This window comes from Eptatretus burgeri, chromosome 5 (assembly GCF_056783735.1).
Source record: "Eptatretus burgeri isolate ZD-2024b chromosome 5, Ebu_testis_v1, whole genome shotgun sequence".
Lineage (NCBI taxonomy): Eukaryota > Metazoa > Chordata > Myxini > Myxiniformes > Myxinidae > Eptatretus > Eptatretus burgeri.
Window position 1 is genome coordinate 18,287,709 of NC_140965.1, and position 22,250 is coordinate 18,309,958.

A 22,250-nucleotide genomic window follows, 5' to 3' on the forward strand; every position below is an offset into this window, starting at 1 on the left:
CCCACTGCCCAAAAAGGCGGACTTGGCGCGTTCAGGTTCAGCGTCTCTCCCGGCAAATTCCACACTGTCCCTCCTTCATTCGCTCGCTTCAAAAACACGAGCACGCCTCAAGAGCGACTGTTTCCACACACTGAACCCTTTTACGAAGCCTTTGTTCGGTCGCTTCGAAGCCACCCCGAGCACGCCTCGAAAACCCAACTGTTTTCCAAACTGAACTCCTTTTTCTCTCCAGTGAGGTCTTCGTTCACTCGCTTCGAAACACGAGCACGCCTCGAGAGTGACTGTTTTCCCCAAAACTGAACCTTCTCACCACAGTTTCTCTTCCGTTCGCTCGCTTCGACCCTGAGCACGCCTCCCTCAGCAAAGCCGACAAACTCCTCCCCTTAGCTCCACCTCCCTCTCCAGGCCACTCCCCCTCAGCCGACTTCGCGGGGCCTATCGTCCGGAGAGGGGAGGAAGAAGAGGGAGCCCTCGTTCCACCACCACCGCACAAACAACAAAACAGCCTCTTACAACTCCCGACACACATCTAACATCCATTTTACCAAACAACCTTGCTAAACATGCATTTAATGGGGGATCTGAGCTAATCCTATATTTAGCAGCATACGAAGGGCCATTTCTGTAACAATATATATATATATATATATATATATATATATATATATATATATATATATATATATATATATATATATATATATATATATATATATATATATATATATATACACACATGCATATATATACATATATTTCATATAAGTTGCTGGTTTCAGGAGATGGAACGGAGACCTACCTGGTCTCAAAGTATCCACCTTCGTGTGTGTGTGTGTGTGTGTGTGTGTGTGTGTGTGTGTGTGTGTGTGTGTGTGTGTGTGTGTGTGTGTGTGTGTGTGTGTGTGTGTGTGTGTGTGTGTGTGTGTGTGTGTGTGTGTGTGTGTGTGTGCGCGAGCACGTGCGTGTGCGTGTGTTTCTCCATTCAGATCAAATGTGATATTTAGCAACTCTGGTGTATTAAAGGGGTAGCCAAGAAAAATACCCCAGCAACGATCTGCATTGGTAAATGCTCTTTCCTGTTATATATTGGTTTGTACCTCTGGATCAAATTAGAACAGTGTAGCCTGCAAGATTTATTCTCACATGAAAAAGCTTTCTCTTTATGTCACAACTGCCACATTCCCTGCACATCGAACTGTCCTTTGGTCAGAATGCCTTACAGCTCTCTTAGCTCAATATCCCCTTGGCATTGCAACTGGACCTATGGCAGCTCAAACCAGCCCCTTAAACATATCAGAACATTAGCTGCACTTACCTGATGAAGATAAGGTAACTGGGAGTGTAGCCTAGGCAGCTTATAAATGCCGCAAGGACTTCCACACAAATGAGAAGGATGAATGAGTTGAAACATCTTTCACGTGGGCACTGTCCTAATGTGGCAGTGGCATTACCCACCATGCCGTCTGCCACACACTTGCAATCTTCAAACACCTGCAATCCTCAAGGTCACATGAAATTAACAAGCATGAGGAGAGACAGACTGACATAAGAGTTATATAGGGCAAATTCTGCATTCAAAAATGTCTTACGAGGCCACTTTAAAAGCAAGTACAAACATGCATGTGTCGTTACGCGTTTTGTTAGTGGTTAGTGGTGAGCATATAAAATATTGTTAGTGGTGAGCATATAACTATCACAAAATTAAACTTTGAGAGAGGGAGTAAACAAAGCAGAGTAACTTACCGCAGTTTTACCGCTTCCAACCATGGTCTGACATCCCCCCATGCAGGGAGACAGGTAGGTGAGGCCATCCCGCCCACACACTGGGTCCCACACATGAGACTTGCAGTGGCACCTGGCATTGCAGCTCGACAAGAGACTGCTGCTTGAGCTGGTGTCTAGTCTGAAAAGTTCAGAAATCACTTGTAGGTATTGGGCTGCTTGTGCCTGCAACATTTAGTGGAAACTAGGGTGCATTGTGACATCATTGTGACACGTAGCAGCTGTTTTTGGCTATTGATGTAAGTGTCAATGTGTTGAGATCATTGGTCAATTATTGCTGCTGTAGCTGATGTTCCAATACAACATGTTTCCCAAATCACCCAACTTTCTCCTCCAGCGCAGGTACACCTGTTCAAGCAAAGCCAGGCAGGCAAAACCTGATGTCGTATGATTAAAACTGATGTTTACAAATTAGGTAGTTTTTAAGGGATAGGTCCCATAACCATCAATATAATTACAAATTATGCATCATTGCTGCTGCCTAGAGCTACAAACTCTGCCATTCATGGTCGATTATGCTGTGTTCAAACTCCATGTGATTGAAATATCCCAGTTTTCATTGAGGTTATCGATCGCTCTCACAGCATGTGGTTCTTACACTTAGATGGTCTGCATAAAGTCATATACTGATATCCTGATCAGTAATATAATCACCATACTGTACAACTTCAACAGGATTGATGTTATTGTTCACCACAAACTATAGTTGTTCACCGTTGCAGAATTTTATCCCTTCACTCACCACCATCTTGATTCTCAACACTTGATTATGGATACCAGTGAGGGCACCTGGTGAAATGTCTATTAGTAAATAGTGAATGTGATTATTTTTTGATGCACACCAGGTTTCAAAAATTGATATCGAGTCATTCCTGGTGGAGATTTTTGCCATATTTCAACTTTGCTTTAGGTGGGAAGTGTGGGGATTTGTGGGGATGGCATGCCATTGCCTTTGCTGTAGTTGATGTTGAAATGGATTCAATGTTAATGTGGACATGGCTTTTATAAGATGAAATTGCTGATGTCTGATTGGTGTCTAGACTTCGAAGTTGAGATCGTTTAAAATTGATGGTGTGCTATAGGAGTGCTGCTTGGAGACAGACTGATTTTGGCTGCCTGAGGTTAATGCGATATGTGGACCACCATCATAACTGTTGCCATGAAATCCTGTTGCATATCCATGATCAAATGAGAAAAAGTTGTCCATGGGAAAACACATATTTTTTCCAGGTAAAGGCTAACTCTTTGTCACTTGTCCTTGGGTATTATTTACTGTCATTGTGAATGTTAGTCGAATTAAGAACTAGGGAATTTGCACATGAACTTTCAGGTCCAGTAACCAATATTCTCAATGCTTCCTTCACTGAAGGAACTGTTCTTGCTCAGTGGAAAAGAGCAATTGCAGTTCCAAATCCTAAATCAACTCAACCAGTATGGAACAAGCTGAGACCAGTGTCTTTGAATGACCACTTTTCAAAGATGGCAGAGAGTTTGGAGCAAAATGATTGTGAAATTATATCTATATATTACTAAAACTCTCATCATGTATGTATGTATGTATGTATGTATGTATGTATGTATGTATGTATGTATGTATGTTCCTGAAATACAGCCAAAACGGTACACGATAATGCAAAAATTTTCGGCCCACCTTACTCACCATTCGCCTGCAGTGTGCAGTATCAAGTTTCGTTCAAATCGGGCAACGAAAAAAATTATTAAAAAATAAATTCCCGATTCAGTCAAGTACTCTTCGGAAGTATTTGATCAATGCAAACAACCTCAGCGGAAAGTTTGCTGGAGCTATCTTTGTCGTTTTTTTTTGTTGTTTGTTTTTTTTTCGAATTTTTTTTTTATCAACCGCTGTCACAACAGGAACTCAACGGGTTCACGGGTCATCTAGTTCGGGATAAAATTGACAGAAATGAGTATGATAACAGGTCTGGCTACTCAACATGTCATTACCTCATCAAACTTATGAATTATTTGTATGAGCATGCTGCTAAGCCATGAAGTCAGAACCCATTGGTGGTCACTGAATTCTCTAAAGCTTTCGATTTGATTGATCATAACGTAGGAATGAATACGTTCATAAGATCTAAATGTCAGACCGGCTCCAATTTCTTATATCCATAGTTTCCTGAACCAAATAAGTCGGAGTGTACGACACAAGGGCACCTTGTCAGACAGTGAGATCCTAATGGATGGTGGACCTCAAGGTACCAATTAAGGTCCCTCATGCTTTTTAGTTCAGATCAATGAAGTAAAGGCTCAAGAGAAACAGGGGGCAGCACCCATTTTGGTTGTTTAGTATGTAGAAGATATGACAATAGTTAAAAACACAAGGGACATGCAACCGATAATGACGTTGCAAGATGTCCTCAATAACATTCAAAATTGGCCAAACAATAACACCATGAAATTGAATATAGAGAAATATTCCAGCATGCAAGTTTGTTTTATGAAAAACCCACCCCAGATGCCATAGTTGACTTTGCAAGCAGTACCACTTGAGGAAGTTGAACACCTTAAAAGATTAGGTGTTACTATTTCAATGGATTTGAATTGGAACTTACACATTCGGAGTATTCTTTCGAGAGCAAATGGTAAAGCTCTCCATGCTGAAAAAGCTTACAAAGTTAAATCTGTCTTGTGAAGATTTGATAATCATATCTATAGGTCAGGTCAGGTATGGGAGCATGCGCGTCTTCGCTGCGTCCACTTTCCACGGGTACTCCAGGGGCCTCCATCTGACCATCCCGTAGGCAGATGCCTGGCCCATCCCCATCTCCTTGAGATGCTGACCAACCTGCTGCAACCATGAGGCATATGGTTGGCCAATGGCCTCCTCCACTCACTGAGAGAATCTGGTGAGCAAGATCAGTGTCAGGAAAATGAGTCACATGTCCATACAGTTGCAGCTGAAGGTCACGGACAATGCAGGTAATAAATCTCAATTCAGTCTATCTCAACAACCGCTGCTTGGACACAAAGTCCGACCAGTGATAGCCAAGGATTCTCCAAAGAGACCTGGTACCAAAGGAATTAAGTCTCCATCTCAGATCCCTGGTCAGAGTCCAAGTTTCACATCCATAGAGCAAGACTGGAAGTACCAAAGACCTGAAGACTCAGACTTTTGTCCTCCTGCACAGGTAACGGCAGCGTCACACTCCATGATCCAGTGAATCCGTGACTCCCTAGGCCCGACCCAGACATCTGTTGACCTCCAGCTCACAGCCAGCAGAGACATGAATATCACTGCCAAGGTAAGTGAATCTCTCCGTGACCTCAACATCCTCACCACAAACATGTACAGACAGGATATTGAAAGCCTGGATCTTAGTTTTGACCCAGGAAACCCATAATCCCAGCGGGTCAGACTCCTCATTCAGCAACTAGAGGGCCCCCAAAAGGATATCTCGAGTCTCCGCAAAGATAACTAACTGCATCATCTGCAAAATCATGGTCAGAGATCTTGGCATTCCCAAACGATGCACCGCAGCTTGATCTCTCCGACATCCTCCCCAGAATCCAGTCCATATAAGTGCTGAAAAGTGTGGGAGCCAGTGGACACCCCTGATGAACTCCAGTAACAACTGGAAATAAGTCAGAGATGGTACCACCACACTTCACAGCACTCTCAGTACCAGAGTAGAGTTCAGACATCAGATTGACCAATTTTAGTTGCACCCCACGAAGACCAAGAATCCTCCAGAGGGCATCCTGCTTCACTGAATCAAACGCTTTACAGAGATTGACATAGGTACACCGAGGGATGGGCTTGGATGAACGCAATGCGCGAATTCCCCTGTAAGCAGAACGAGAATCACTTGACCACAGGTGATGCTTTACCCCCTCACAGATTTCTCGCACATAGGCCTCCTTGTCCACCCTTTGTGCATTGTAGTTTTATGCCGAAGCTCCCTGAATGGCTTAGCTCTGCCATTTAGCCTGGCCCTGCAACTCTGGTCAATGGTGTCCAGTGTCCCTTGAGACACAAAAATATTTTTTGCCCTCCAGTAAGTTCCAAGACATCAACCGGCAACATCAAGGATAGTGGTCTTGAAGGCACTCCACATCTCCTCAGGATCACCCAAAGCATGCAGACCCCCAAAATCACCACTCAGCCTGTTCGCAAACTCCTCAGCTACCCTCTCATCCTTGAGCTTGCCAACATCTAGCCGAGTCTGGGATGGTATCATTCTCCTGGATTTAAGGTGCAACTTCAGAGTTGCTACAACAAGCCGGTGGTCAGTATTGAGGAACTGAGCACTCCGGTAGACCCTGCAGTTCCGGATCACCCTCCAGTGACCATCAACCAGCACATGGTCAATCTCCTTTGCCACACCACCAGCGTTGGAATACCAAGTCCAGTGATGATCCTGTGGACACTGAAACCATGAATCACCCAAGCCACCCAAAGGACAAGCCACCCAAATCACCCAAGACACTGAAAGCCACCCAAAGGCCATGACTTCGTGAAAAGTCAAGGAACTTAGTGCTATTCTGGTTCACAGTTCCAGACCCATGTAGACCAACACATGTCTCATAACCATCCCTATCAGTTCCAGTCGATGCATTGAAATCCCCGAAGATGAGAAGAGTATCTCGCCTGGGGAACTGATCAATCACAGACACTAGTGTGGCATAGAATGCATCCTTCACGGTGAGATCACTCGCCTTAGTCGGAATATATACAGAGACTCGGGAAATGACACCCAAGGAGTGACGAATCCTTAGTCTCATAATATGCTCATTGATCGGTGTTACCTCAATTATCAATGGAGTCAGCTTATTGGACACAGCTACAGCACCTCCTTGGGCATGGTAACCATCAGAGTGACCAGACCAATGGTAGGTTTAACCACCTGCCATGATCTCGCCACAATCTGGTCTCCGAACCTCAGAGAGTGCTGCAATACCGATGTCCAAGCGCTTCAGCTCAGACAACATAGACAGTTGATCATCCTCTCTTAGGGATAGGACATTGCAGGCACCCACCCGAAAGGACCGCCTCAAGTTAACCCAAGGAGACCACCTTCTGGTGGATGACACCTCAGCACCACCCCGACACACACTACCGCAATCTGACCCTGGAAGTTTACCCTGTGGTTTTCCTCCTATGATCAAAGATGGGCATCCCGAAGGTTTTGCCCCAATCCCATCATCTGGTGAGCTGCCCTACGAAGGGCTGCTGCACAGGAGGTACTCCCACGGAGTGGGTTTTCAGATTATTTTTGGGGCTTTTTGTATGTTTTGCAGAATGAAGGGTTTTACAGTGGCCGGAGTGCAAATCCTGTGACCAACCCCATAAGAAAAAGTAACCAAACTGCAGGAGGACGTCCGCAGACACAGTTGGGCACTAGATATGGATGGCCGTTGGCTCATAAGCAGCTCCTCCGCCTTTTGACAGGTTTTGTTTATAATCCTGCTGGGTGTCCATATCCAAACACCCTCCTCACCAAGAAACTTGTTGGGGGAGACGGTTTCATCGCCACCAACGCGACCATGAAACAGGTTAGTACAGGTTTACATAGTACCTGTATCAAGTCGCAGATATAATCTGACCTGACCTGACCACAATTAAAGTTGTGCCAGAATGGCGGCAGCTTTAATTTCAACCACTGCAAAACGATGAAGCTGGTTGAGCAACTGGGAAGAGCATGACTGGTTGGTTGTTCCTGGCGACTGGTTGTGCACTTGTATCTCCTTGTCCGACCATTTGGATCACGTCGAGGTCACCAATTTGGCGTGGAAGAAAAGACATCCAGGACGTTTGGGTTCCCAGTCAATTCTGATTTTTTTTTTTTTTTAAACAACCATGTAAACCCACATAAAGCAACCATCCTTCCAGTGAACCCGGTACCAGAAATCCCTCGATCGACCCCAAACACAAGCATATTTACATGTTATCTAATCAAAAGCAAGAATATGCGTCGACAATTGCAGCATATTCCCAGTGTACCTGTAGGTAAGAGAATATCAGAAACATAAACGGTCGGGCACTCTCTAAATCTGTGTACTTAGTGTGTTTTTGCTGTTTTGGTTTATTCTCGCCCACATTCTCTTGTTTTTTTTCTTTGCTGTTTATTCTCTCCTTCCTTGATGGCTCACCCATTGTAGGTAGTTGTCAGACCAGGGACGCGAATGTTCTCACAACGAATGAGAAAATGGCCAAGACCGAGCAACCAGGCGATCAGGCCTGTGATGAAGGCCATTTTGGCACAGGCACTCATGGACAATTTGCACCGTTTCACCACCACTCCACCACAGAAAATGCCCAGTGCAACAGCAGGCAAGTTCACAGCACCTATAAACATGGAACCACAACGCACTGTGTCGTTCCCTGGGGCCAAAGCATGCATTTTCCTTCATGGATGAAAAACTGCATTCGTGACCATCATGATACATCCCAAGGTTGCTGTTTTTTAATCTGAGAAGTATGTAAATGACACATTTGAACTTATCTTTGTCTGTACTCATTCTCCGCAATGCCTTTTCAAACCCCTTTCATGTTCTCTGATAAACTGTTGGTCCACATGCGGCATGCTTGCTAAACACTCTCTTATATATCTCTTATACATGTCTTGTATAACACACAAACACGAGGCTTTTTTGAGCAGATAACAGCAATTTTTGAGAGGAATCGTGCAAATGATGATACAAGCATCAAATTTGGCACATTTGTTCTCCAGGGGATTCTAATCAAATCTGCCTGATTGGTCATTTCAAAATCCAAATTTTGAAAAATTTGGAAGAAAAAAAAACTTCAAAAAAGTTAAGATCACGAATCAATGTTGGATGCTGGCTGAGATTGGTGAATGTTTCAGAAACTTCATCAAAGACGTTCCAAGTCTGCCATGCAGTTTTCTTCCCTTTACCGCGGAAGGCAGACACGACGTCACATCCAGTGAACGCATGGAAGTATGGGATCCCTCGAGCTTTCTCAGGCCCTATTGCAGAAACTACCTCATGGAATGGAATTCATCGCGCCTTGGCTCCTTGGCCAAAGGCAATCCACATGTTCTCAAGACCTAGTTCCTGTAAGGATGGCAGTACAGATATTGCTATGACTAGTACATCCGTGTCATTAGCCTTAATGATAATGGACTTGCTACCATCCGTCGTTGCATCCCTGGCGTGTACAAATATTCGAGTGTCAGCTTCTTCATGACAACATGGAGACACAGCATCCAGTGACTTCCTCGTGTTGCTAATGGCATCTTCTCCTTTTGTGACAATGACTGTGCTTGTCGTCTGTGCTTCACACATCTTTTCCACAAGGAAGTGAAACAGCTCAGTCTTGTTGCTATCATCTCGAAGAAAGCTTCTCCAGTTACTTGGGGTCTTACTGGTTCCTGTCACTCTTCTTCTGATTCCTTGCCCACTTTTCGACCTTGCCTCTGACTTCAGACTTGACTTCTTGTACACATCAAACACGACGTCCACCCTCTCGTACCTGACACCATAGGATTCCCCCTTTGGGATGATGTCTTCTTTAGCATATTCATCAAATATCTTTGAAGTGCGTGGAGGTAGGGCATTGATAAGTGCTGAGACATCAATGATGACTGCATCTCCCCTTGGTTCTCTGTCTGGGATGTTCACTTGCGCTTCAAGAATTTCAGCCAGCTGTGACTTCAAATTTTTTTGAAGTTTTTTTTTTTTTCAAAATCTGGATTTCCAAATGGCCAATCAGGCAGATTTGATCAGAAAGCCCTGCAGAACAGAAATGCTAAATTTGATGCTTGTATCATAATTTGCACCATTTTTCTACAATCTACTACACTACTCTAGGAAGTGTCATGGGAGGGTGTGGAGCCATGGTGGCAATTTTGGGGAAGGGAGGGAGGAAGGGAGATCTTTGTAACACTTACATTATCACAACTAAGTTTAGCACACACAATCTGGACCTGAAGAGGAGTGTTACAGGAGGTGATTTTGAGGAGGAGGAGGAGGAGGAGGAGGAGGTGGTTGTGGGGGAGGTGAACAAGGAGATATTTGTATCGGCTTTAGTGATCACCACCAAATTTAAGACACATAATGGGGACAATGAGGAATAAAATAGGGGTGGTGTAGTGGGGAAGGAGGTTTTGTATATCGGGGTCCACCTATTCATGTTCAATTCCCGTTCAGCTGTTGGATTAATACCAGGTGGGGTTAACTCGGCCTGTCATCCTTCTGAAGTCGGCAAAATGAGTGCCAGCATGCTGGTATATTGTGTGGGAGTGGCGACCCGTCCAGGATTGTGCACAATAGCGAAGGAAACTGCTTAAGTAGCACCGACTCTCTGTACAGAGTATGGTCCCAATCTCCTCCTCGTATTCATGTCAGCTCTATGGGCCGCAGAGCTACCAAAAGTGGCTCGCATAATAGATTGCCTTTTTTTTCAATTAGGGGGGATTTGGGAGGAGGAATAAGGAGGAGGAGGGATCTCTGTAGTGACGTGAGTATTCATTATTAGACTTGGTCATGATAGTGTAGGCCCCATAGGGGGGTTGATGATGAAAAAATAAAGTTATTAGTATGAATAGATTTTGAGATTTAACGAGGGAATTTGGAATAAGGGGGAAGGACAACTATTTGCTTTCATTGATCGTGACAAATCTTTTCAAGAATAGTAGTGTCGGCCCCATGGGGAGTGGAATATGGGTGGGGGAGGGAATGGCTGTCGTTGTGGGTGGAGTACATGGACCACCATAACGCTTGGTACTTGTTCTCTGTTCTCTGGAGGAGATCCCTAGAGCTTGGAATTCCAACACTCACAATGATGATTCGACATAAGCGGAGGTTTGAAGACTACAGAGGTGTCTATAACTCATCCATGAACTTTCACATCTGCATGTAGGGCCTATACAAGAGACCTCAACGGAACAAATAATATTTTAAGAATTATCTGAGGACAATGGTCCACCGTCAGCAAAAAGTGCAATTCTCTGAGAGACATAACTCTGCAGATTGTCCTTTTACTCGTTCTGGGTCACTATCTTCTGATTAAGCAAGAACAGGCCTCAAATACACTTGAATAAAGAGGTAGAGAGACAAAGATACCAATGAGGAAGTTTGCCCTCGAGGCACTTTCTCCAAATTGCTGCTCAATGAACTTGGCCTGAAAAGTGATGAAGCCAATAAGTCCATTGAGTTGAAACACGGTCCCCACAAGCATCGTCAAATATATAGAGTTGATGAATAGTTCACGCAGAGATGGCAGAAAACCTGTTGACAGGAAAGCAGAAACGCAAGAAGAGTATTTAGAATCATGGAAATGAAAAAAAAAAACACTTGGGCAGTAGAAGACAATAAGGAACAAAAAAGTTACACAGTAAAGCACATGCAAGCAATAAGTCACATGGTCAGGCACATGAAAAGGTACACAATAAAGCACATCAGCATAAATGGCACGTGGTAAAGCATGCATGCATCGACCACCACGATGAACCTTTGGCAAGGGCAAAGACTTTCTGATGCTCTGGTTCGGCTTTCTCCCCAATGGCAATTACTTCCTGCTGTCCACCACCATGTATCTCCTTTTCTGAGGGTTCCTCCATCTCAGAATCGACAGAGCGAGGGAAGAACCAGAATGGCAATGTGACCAGGAGAGAGACAATACCAGTCACGAGGAATCCCAACCACCATGCACCGACCCAACGATTGTCCTTCGGTGTAATGGTCACTTCCTCTGGTGGGATGAAAAAGTGAATTATGGTGTGTAGTGGGAGGGGAATTAGCTGGAAGCTCAGAATTGTACAAGCCACATGACTCTCATATGAACTTTATAACATGATGATTTTCAAAAACAAAAATATCCAATATTGACTCGCTTATTATTCTTTCACATGCAGTGCATGGCTGGGGGTGGTGCCATTGCTGAGGAGGTGCTGATATGCTGCATAATTAACCCTGTTATTGAGACCTTATCACGTCAATGTTACTTGTCACTTGGTATGTTAGGTCATAAGATTTTGAACATTTTTTTTTCAGCTACTGCACTGTTAGCAATTCTTTTTTTCTTGTAAAAAACAGTTTAGTGACGTACTGTATACATGTATAGTGAAGATATTTTACGACGTGCACTTTTTGTCCAATACCTGAATCGTTGTCGCACTGTGTGTTCTAAATTGTATGTATACGTATACGTATTGTATTGTAATATTATTAAATGGGTGATTTAAAGCAGGAATGTGTTTCAGTATTTGTGCCAACACTTAATATTCTTTCACGGTGTTTAAATCAGATTGAAAATCTTGCAAAATCGTTCCTTTGCTGTGCTGGCCCTTTCTGGCCAAATCAGGGTTCACAAGTGGCAAAATAACTCCCACTTCATGCTACTTTATCACACTACATCGAAATCACACTATCACAGAAAGCACCTCGATCAACTCCCAAACAGATTCAAGCTGTCCTTCAGACACAAGGTACGAGTTTCAACTCGCACCATCCGTCGCCAACTCAATGAAACGGGGTTCTATGGTAAGAGACCCAGGAGGACCCCACTGCTGAGAGAGACAAAAGAAAGCCTTACTTGAGTTTGCCAAAACACACCTGAACAAGTCAAAAATCATTCTGGGAGAATGTCCTGTGGACAGATGAGACCAAATTAGAGCTTTTTGGTAAAACACATCATCTCTATGTTTACAGAAAACAAAATGAAGCCTTCAAAGAAAAGAACGTGTTCCCGACAGTCAGACATGGAGGAGGTCAGTGATGTTTCGGGGTTGATGTGATGCCTCTGGTACTGAGTGCCTTGGATGTGTGCATCGCATCATGAAATCAGATTGCCAAGGCATTTTGGAGTGTAATGTTCAACCCAGTGTCAGAAAGCTGGGTCTTCATCAAAGGTCATGGATCTTACATCAGGACAATGACCCCAACACACTTCAAAAAGCACCCAGGAATGGTTCAAGACAAAACGATGGACTGTTCTGAAGTGGCCTGCAATGAGTCCAGATCTAAATCCCATTGAACACCTGTGGGGGGATCTGAAAACAGCAGTTGGGAGAAGGCACTCTTCAAATTTGGGAGAACTGGAGCAGTTTGCACAAGAAGAGTGGGCCAAACTTTTGCTTCAGAAGTCAACCACATCCTCTGTATGGACTCCTGGCACTAGTCCTCACTACTAACTCAACTCTCACCAATGGCTCCAAGTCGTTGAGCAGCCTTTAAAACCTGCTGAAGGCAGCCTATACTGATTATTGCACAGAGGCACGTGGAAGCTCCAAGGCAGTGCTAAGTTTAGGAGATTGGTGTGAGAGGCGCAAGCACCAAAGTTTTCAATTTCAGTTCTGCATTCTGGTGCTGTTGATCGAACTCATGATGCTCTTACTGATCCGGGCATTCAGGGAAGCCAACTTCACCCTGTCTGAGCTCATACCATACTTCTTTGCCAATAACAACGTAAACTACGCATGGTGGCTTCCCATTCACCTTAGGGACATGGTGATCCAAAATGAGAAACACCCCGAGCTTACTGTTGAGTTCCGCAAAGGCAAATTCGTTGTTCATAAATCGGACCGGGAGTTCTCATCAATAGCCATCGACCAAGCTCATGATCAAGCCAATGCTGTCATCAAAGGCGATGGGAGGTGCAGTTGGTGTGACTGAAGACCCATCAGCTCTGAGAAGATGGATAGTAGCTGGCCCCGAAATTAGTCACCTGGTTGCTCAGTATGAGACAGCCTCAGAAGCCAAAGAAACAGAATGTGGCAGACACCGAGAGCTCAAAGAGCATTCCTCGAGAAAGTGGACAAGCTGACTCAGGTGATGGAGGATATGGGTAATCCTTTCCCGGAAGAGACTGGGAACCTGCTGAGACTGGACACAAAGGACATCGCCCACACCAGTGCTGCTGAAATGATTGTCACACATTATGAGAGGGGCTGAATCTGCTTCCAGGAATTCATGGGGGGGCTACTACAGAGTGAAGGATTCTATGATCCGTTCAAGAAGAACAAGATGGACTTCTTTCAACAGGACCCAGTTCCTAGTTACTCAAAGGTAAAGGTACTGAAGGACTGTCACCTCTTCTCCAAGCTCTTTGTCTTATTCCAGAGCAGAGAGTGTGACCAGCAGAAGTTCTTTCAGCATGAGAATCAGTCCTTCCTAGCTGCGTTGAGTGACAGTGGAAAGTTTCACACCTGCCAGAAGTCCCAACTTTCTGCCATTCTTGAGGCTCAACTCACCATGCCAGATATCAAACCAGAGGCTGATGCCATCACCATCGATGGTTCTACTTTGGTGAACACTCTGTCCCCAAGTACCACCAAGACATTTGAGGAATATGTAGCGTTAGACGTGCTTCCCACAATACAAGTGTACTCTTCTAAGTAAAACAGAACAGACATTGTCTTTGATGTCTACAGACAATCAACCCTGAAGACTGAAACTTAAGTCAATGCGAGGATGCGGGGGCCAGACAGAGAGTGACAGCCAAAGGCAAAATACCCTATAACTGGCGGAGCTTGTGCGAGACAATGACAACAAGACTGGGTTGTTCACCTTCATGCCTGACAAGATTGCTGAGATGTGCACATCAAACACCATGATCGTGACAAACGAAGAAGATGTGGTCAGCAACCAGTCAGTCAGCCTGGATGATATGGTTCCTTGTACCCATGAGGAAGTGGATACGTGCATCTTTGTACATGCCAGACGTGCAGCATCAGAGGGGATAAAAGTTCTTATCATCAAAGCCAGTGACACAGATGTTCTAGTCGTAGCAGTCAGTGTTCTGCCAACACTGCAAGAGTTTGGTCTGCAGAAGCTGTGGATGGCTTTTGGTCAAGGACAGAACCTGAGGTACATTCCTGTACATGACCTCAGTCACACAGTTGGAACAGAATTCTCTTCCTCCATGCATTCACTGGTTGTGATGTTGTATCTGCCTTCCGGGGAAAAGGGAAGAAGTCTGCATGGTAAACCTGGAATGTATGCACGGAGGCCTCTGATGTCTTCAAGAAACTCAGTCAGTGCACACAAAAGGTTGATGATGACAATCTGGCAATCTTGGAGAATTCTGTAGTCACAATTTGCTCGAAAGCAGACCAGATGAAGCCATTCCCCCCACTCGAGCAGTTCTCCTTCAGCATGTCAAGCATGCTGCCTACCAGGCAGGCTGCATATTGAGTCAGTCCACAATCTGCCAACCAGAAACCCAAAATATTGCTGACTGGAGATGGACAAAGGATGATAACATGTGGCAGATCTTCTGGAGAATGCTGCCACCCATTGCACAATCTTGTTAGCAGCTGATCAAGGGTGGATGCAAGAAGGAATGTTGTGGGAGGTGCACATGCTGCAGCTTCGGTCTCACCTGTGTAGCACTGTGCAGCTGCAGTGCCACGATTAACTCATCATCTGTATTTCTGACTCTAGGAGTGCCTTAGGTGCAAAGACAATATGTGCACAAAATAATGCAAAGACACAGGACAAACAGGCTCAAACTTTAATGTTACATGAACACTTGCAAGTTGATAAGTGTTATAAGTGCAAGGACAATAATCAAGGAGAAACAAGTACATTTTCATAGATAGATTTAGACTCATAAGTCAATTGCTTGTATTATTGTTGACGTGATGGAACATCTGATCAGTGACTCACAGCTGTTAAATGGCAACAGAATTATAGTGTTGAACTCCATTTAATTTTTTCTGATAGTACAGTAACATGGTCATGGTAAACAATTGATTTAGAATTCTGAAGGTGCATTAGACATTCCTTTTATATGACTTAATGAATGACAACAAAATGTTTGTTGAAAACTGACATTCATCTTGATATATCTAATTGCATCCCAGGCCATTCTTCATATATTCTGTGAGAACTGATAGAAATCTGCATCTAGTGAGATTTAAAGATGTAAATTCAGCTTCTGCATCGTCAAAAACATATAATTTGATACCAAAATCATTCAAATAGGAGTATTCTGTCAAATTTTATGATGAAAATAGTATTTTTTTTTTATTTTTTTTTACATCGGTAATGGTGGCCAACTTGAAATTTATGGTGGATCACAGGCTTTTTTTAAATAAAAAAAGCGGTCACTGATGAGCATTCCTGCCAATTTTGGTGCATCACCATTTGAAAGATTGTCTCACCTATCTACTACACTATATGATCTTGAGCATGTTATAAGTGAGTAAGAACAGACCAGAGTAAATATTTGTCATCATTGTTGTTAATATTAATTACTGCTTTTTTGTCTTCTATTGATTTTGGGAGTTCAACACAAGAAGAAGTGATTAAAGGTTTAGACTTGATAAGATGAAGGTGCGTAAAAAATAAGATTCTGAATATTAAAACCGCTTCCTTCTGTTTGTTCTTCGACTTTGTGTTTAAACTTATCTAATTCTTCATAAATTTGACAATCTAGAAAATCTTCAGAAGATAGTGTAGGATTTTGTTCAAACATATAGATTTTTTTAAAATTTCAATACCTTCCATTGAGTTATTTGAAATCATAATAGCTTTAGTTCCAAAATATTGTTGTGGCCACGGGTACCGCGACACCAGCTTGTCATTCAGGGGGATTAATCCCCATTTGTCCTCGGAACAGCCGGACCTGGGGCCAAAGCTCACAATTAACGTTGTGGTACGGTGGGTTGTTTTAGAACCACGAACGTCACCCGGTTAACCATGAGTTCCAGTGTCGACCTTCTAATTATTCCGTTTAACGAGAGGTCACGTGGTTACCTGAGCGGGGAGCGCGCCCTCGGCAAAGCACCAATGATATCTCGATTATATTTTAATTAGGGTGGCCGAGCGTTTTAACCGCTGGTGCGTGCCGACTATTTTTGGTCAAATCTGTGGTAATTACCTCCCAGTCTATCGAGGTTTGGACAATGCTAGATCAATGGAAGGAAAGGACAAACACGGACAGGTTGGAAGTCAATAAATGATTTATTGATAATACAATAAATAAATAAATAAATAAATAAATAAATAAAAATAACTTTTTATTTTCTAAGGTTAATAAAGAATACATTTCAAAGCAAAATCAATCAAAATGCCAGGAAAGAGACAAAGAGCAGATGCATATCAGGGGTTGACTTACAGCTAAACACAGACAAGGGTATGCAACAGATCATTCAGGGGGGCGGGGGGAGGGTTGAAGAAGAGTCGTCTCGCTCACCAGAGAGTAGTTGTCCGTGAAGTGAAAACATCCTGAAATGTGTGCGTGTGTGTCACGTCCGTCACGAGCACCCAGCCTTGCCGTGCACGCTCTCGCAAACAGCCTTGAATGACAGTCGATGTCTGCGAGGACACCGAGATCGTCTGTTGCGGGTTTAGACCCTGGTGTTGCGACATGGGCAACTCCTCACACTTCACAAAACTGGTGGCATCCAGTGACCCACACGGTCCGTCGGTGACTGACCCGCGCCTCACACGTTGGTGAATGACCCGTGCCTCTCTCGTTGTCGGTGCTGCTCACACCCACACGCGCACCACGCGCTCGCTTGCTCAAGCACTGGGAAGGATGAATTGTCTCGTTGTTGGCGCTGGTTAGACACCCACACGCGCAACACACGCTCACTTGCTTACTTGCGGGCTTGCACACTTCCTCGCTTGCACGCTTCCTCTCTGGTTCACTTCTTTCCTCGTGCGCTTCAACTCCAGCTTTTTTCTCTAGCTGTTCATCTCTTGCTTTCTTTCTCATTCTCTTCTCCCTCCTCTTACTTCTCTCTCTTTCTTCTCCCTCAGAACGGACCTCCAATTCTTTTTATATCTGCGGCCCGTCTCGGCGGGCGCAGAGTCCGCCCCAAGCTCACCCCGCCCCACTTGCGCACGTTTACCATGACGACCCGTGTGCTCTCAAAAAGGCGGGCATCAGCGCTCACGAAAGGAATGTGTGTAAACGTGCCTGTCGTAAAGAAAAAAGTTTCCCATAAGAGAGAGGATCTATCCTTTACTCTTCTCAACACATCACATTTAAAATCCCATTAGACATGGGGATGGGGCTAATCTGAACACGCGTTAAAGGAAATAACTGTCTGAGGACCTGGATGTGTGGATGCAATCATCAGACCGGATTCTGAAATCCATAACAATATATTTTAATAGTCCTGTGTTCTCTTCCCCCATGCTTAATTATTTTTTTCATTGAAAGGGCCAGTCTAAAATAAATCCTTCAGCAATTGTTCTTGATTTTGTTTTTTAGTATTGTTGCGAATTCGCGCCCGCCGGCGTGCGAACGGCCACGTGACTCGAATCGCGGCACGTCGCCCACTGGACGGACAATTCTGTCGTGACCCTCTTGGACTAACGCCGGGAGCTAGTCACGGGTGGGCCTTTCAGCCTCACCACGATCGTGCCAATCGGCCACCCACGTGGGATAGGGTTGTTCGCCAAACTCGACCTACCTAAGTACCCACGCGGAGGGTAGACCGGGCAATCGCACCTCGCCGCAGGTCGACTCCGGACACGGGCCGCTTAAGCGATCCGTTCCGTACTATCGGGATAACCGAGCGGTGTTATCGTCGGCCTCGACGGTTCCGATTAATTATCGGGCGTATTAAGCCCACTACCAACCCTTTACGTGAAGCAAGATGGAGATTCAATTAAAGAAAAGACGAAGCGAAACGGGAAAACAGTTCAACATGATGCACATTTATTCCGCGGCACACGGAGAGCACAAATATACAATTAAAACAATTATGCACAAAAAGCAAATGTAACAAAAGAAACAATGACGCAGAGATACTACCGAATAAGACCGACACACGGCAACACTTAACAGTTATACTTCACCAGACTGGCACCACACACACACGTTTACACAGAAACAAAAGAAAAGGCCACCCTCAAAGACAAGGGGGCAGACGGGGCCTGTGGGCCAATATTTGCGCGGGACCTGAAAGAGCAGTCAGGTCCGCGAGACCGGGTGGGTCCTACCCGCGTCTTTGTGCTGAGCCGCAAATGTGGCAGCGTGGCGGTGCCCCGTCTTCGTGCTCCTTCGCGGGTTTCGTTGGCACCGCTTGTAGTGGGGTGGGAACGGGGCCCCCTTTTCGCACTATCTCAGCGCGGGGGAAAAAAGTGCGGGGGGGGGGGGAATTGTTGATGCTCTCGGGAAAGAGTATAGCTGGCTTGCTTGGGTCCCATGACGAGCGATTCCACCGCGACCTCGTCGCCGACCGCCGTCTTCCTTGCCTCGGACCCGAGCTCCTCGGACTCTTCCCCCAATTCTCCTCAGCCGACTGCAGCAAACCACCTGGACGCCCTCGCCTCCCGACTCCACTCCGTGCTCCAACTGCCTCGCAACAACAACTCCTGCGCAACAACTCTTCCTTCTCTCTGCCCCAAAACTCTCTTCGCTTTTCTGCCACTCTCCGCTCTTCCAAAACTGACTATGCCTTTCTGCCACTCTCCGCTCTTCCAAAACTGACTCTGCCTAGATTCGCCTTGTGCTCGGCACTTTATAGGCCATCAGGAGAACCCATATGCAAATTTCCGGATCAGAACGAGCTCGGGGGCAGAGCCACGCTCGCCCATTGGACGGAGAAAAAGGGGCGTGAATCTCCTCTGATCCTAGAATTTGCATATCTCAATTCCACACAGACTCGCCTGGAGGCGGGGCCAAACCGCCCCGCGCTTGCTGATTGGATGGATCAGAAGTGGGCGTGTAGCATTCCTGATCCGAAGTCTCCTCAGAAAGGCCGCATTATGCACTTGCGGCTCGGCGCGTATCTTGTACGAGCCCAGGACAGCCCGACGCTCGGTGCTCACAGGTGGTGCGGGAATGGCTGCAAAAGGAGAGAGGTGAAGGTGGTGGAGGGTTTATGGTGGTGGTTTATGGCCATGGTGCCGTTCGGAATGGCGGTGATGCGATGTTTGCGGGAGCGAGTTATGAAGGTAAAGATCGTGGCTGTTGGCGTTGTTGTTGTTGTGTGATGGTTGGAGCGTGGTTGGTTCAAAATAAAGATAGAACAGAAAAACGGCTATCTCAAAGCGTCACAGCCCGAATGAATCACATTTATTCCCTCTAAACAACGGGTTTGGGGCTAACTACACATGTACTTACAGAGATATCTCACCTACGGGACCTGAATGGTGGTTTGCCAATTTCCACAACCGCAACAGTATCCATAAAATAATGTCATAATATTTCCACTTTAAACAATGTCGTTCGATTCAATTTAAAATCCTCCCTTATCATTAAGATTATTTTTATGTTGGTGAGTGTTTGTGTGTTTTTTAATTTTACATCTTTGATACAAATATCACAATGTATAAGGTCATTTGAAGATAACTGTTCATCTCCAGCATTTCTTTTCAGTTTGCATGATTCTAAGTGGTGTTAAAAGTAGTACTTATTTACATCCTTATTACAAATATCAGTCTTCAATCTTTTATGAAAATAACATTTCATCTCCAACACTTATTTTATTTCTGTGGGTGTTTAAATGTTTCTTAAAGTTATGTTTAGTTTTTATCCTAATTTACCAAACTTGGTGACATAATGGTTTGAGCTTCCCAACCGAGTCTGGGAGGTCAGCAGTTTGAACCCCTGCCAAGTCATACCGAAGACTAAAAATGGTATATGATGCTTCCTTGCTTGATGGTCAGCATTTAAAGGATAGAGCATGGAGAAAAAAACAACCATAGGTTTGCATCCATGGGGAGGAGGAAATTCCTCCTTGACTGCTCTTGGAAGTAAAGTCACTTCACCCAATCTCAGCAGTTGTGTGTGTGTGAAAGTCATGTGTGGTGTTGTCTCATGTATCTGTCCACATGTGTCCCATGACTTGTCTCATGTATCTAATTACATGCCATTTTAACTCCAGCTGGTTCACATTTCTCTACGCTTCACTTAACCAACATCACAAATGGCAAACCATTCTGTGGAAAGCAACACCAATCATGTATACACTAAATTTGAAGTCACAAAACAATAATATTTACGTACACCATCGACCATGCCATTCAACCAATCAAAAAAAAAACTTCACAGTAAAATACACTTGAATTATTATTTTTGTAACAATACGAACACATGCAGACACACACACACACACACACACACACACACACACACACACACACACACACACACACACACACACACACACAGGACTTACCCATGGGTACAAATCCAATGTCCACAAAGACCTTTGTTGTGAAGGAACCCATGAGAAAACCAAAAATGGGTCCAATTAAGGCAACAGAGAAAAGGCAACCTGGGCAGGAATGTTCAAAGCATTTAGAAGTAAAAAATGAATATTGTTATATACAGTAATTAGAAATGCAACAAGATGAACCACAAAAAAAAAGTTTCCTTCCGAGGAACTTCAACACTGGAGGATGCCATTATAGGGCCGTCAAGCCTGCACAATGGTTGCCAACTTGTTGTTTGGGTTTGAGGAGATAGGAAGAAGGGGGTGTGGGAGAGGGTGTTGGGCTATATGAGAAGGGGAATGAAATTGGCAGCAAAAGTTTTTTTGATTAATGCATAAATAACTAGAACAGCACTCGGTAAAGTACATACCTCCATGAGGCTGAACAGTTTACGTTTTGGATCCCAGTGATAGGCCAGATCTCGATCTGTACCGAAACCAAAATCAAATAGTCCTTATTCTTGTCACTTAACCAACTGATCTACCTTGTTATGTCCGAATCCATCCACAACTTTTTAAGATGTTGTTCTCCTCTTCCCCCTCCTCCTCCTCCTCTTCCCTTCATAAGGGGTGAGGTCCGATGGTACCAAATTTCTGCCCTACCTTTACCATGATACTCCTCCACCTCCCTCTGTCCTCAGCCAATTCCCTCCACTCTCCAACCACGCCTACCTTATGGATATCCCTCCTCACACAATCCTCCCATCTCAACCGCGACCTCCCTCTTTTACTCCTACCTTGCTCCCTCAATTTATCCTCCACCATTCTCTCTTCCCCCATCTGCACCATGTGTCCAGCCCATCTCATCCGGCATTTCACCAACCTCCCCGTCAAGCTCATCTGCACACAAGTCTCTCCCTCATATCAGTTCACCCATCCTCCTTCTATTCACCCTCTTCACTCCCGCAATCCTCCTGACCCAGTTGTTCTCACAAACCTGTAGCCTCTGTTGTTGTCTCTCTGTCAGTGCCACCATCTCCAGACCGCAAAGGGAGGCTGGCATTACACATGACATCAGAACCTTCTCTTTCAATTTTCTTGATATCTTTTTGTTTGCCATTATGCCCTCCACCCTTTGCCATGCAATCACACCCACCGGAATCCTCCTCCGCACCTCTGCCTCGGACGTACCTTCCCCAGTCACTGTTCCTCCCAGATACTCAAACCTATTTCCCTGCCTGATCTCCTTCCCCTCGAACCTGATATTAATTTATTTTCTCCGCTGTCCGACCCACATCACCTCAGTCGGCTCCAAACTCATCTTCAGCCTATGCTTCCCAAATTCCTCCTTCCACTCCCCCAGTACCTCCTGCATCTCTCCCCCACTCTCCACCACAACAATCAGATCGTCTGTATAAAACA

The 22,250-nt window shown here is 44.8% G+C and overlaps 1 protein-coding gene across 2 annotated transcripts in view; it reads right to left on the minus strand.

Annotated features, from left to right (window-relative positions):
* Window positions 1-22,250, minus strand: part of LOC147025946 (solute carrier organic anion transporter family member 1C1-like) — a 110,073-nt gene that overhangs the window by 23,748 nt on the left and 64,075 nt on the right. For both annotated transcript variants that reach the window (XM_085880877.1, XM_085880879.1), the window contains exons 7-12: window positions 20,853-20,951; window positions 11,222-11,461; window positions 10,834-10,998; window positions 7,897-8,092; window positions 1,744-1,903; window positions 1,316-1,491 (exon numbers count right to left, since the gene is read on the minus strand). In XM_085880877.1, coding sequence (XP_085737003.1) covers window positions 1,316-1,491; window positions 1,744-1,903; window positions 7,897-8,092; window positions 10,834-10,998; window positions 11,222-11,461; window positions 20,853-20,951 — 1,036 coding nt within the window. The remainder of the gene's footprint in view (window positions 1-1,315; window positions 1,492-1,743; window positions 1,904-7,896; window positions 8,093-10,833; window positions 10,999-11,221; window positions 11,462-20,852; window positions 20,952-22,250) is intronic.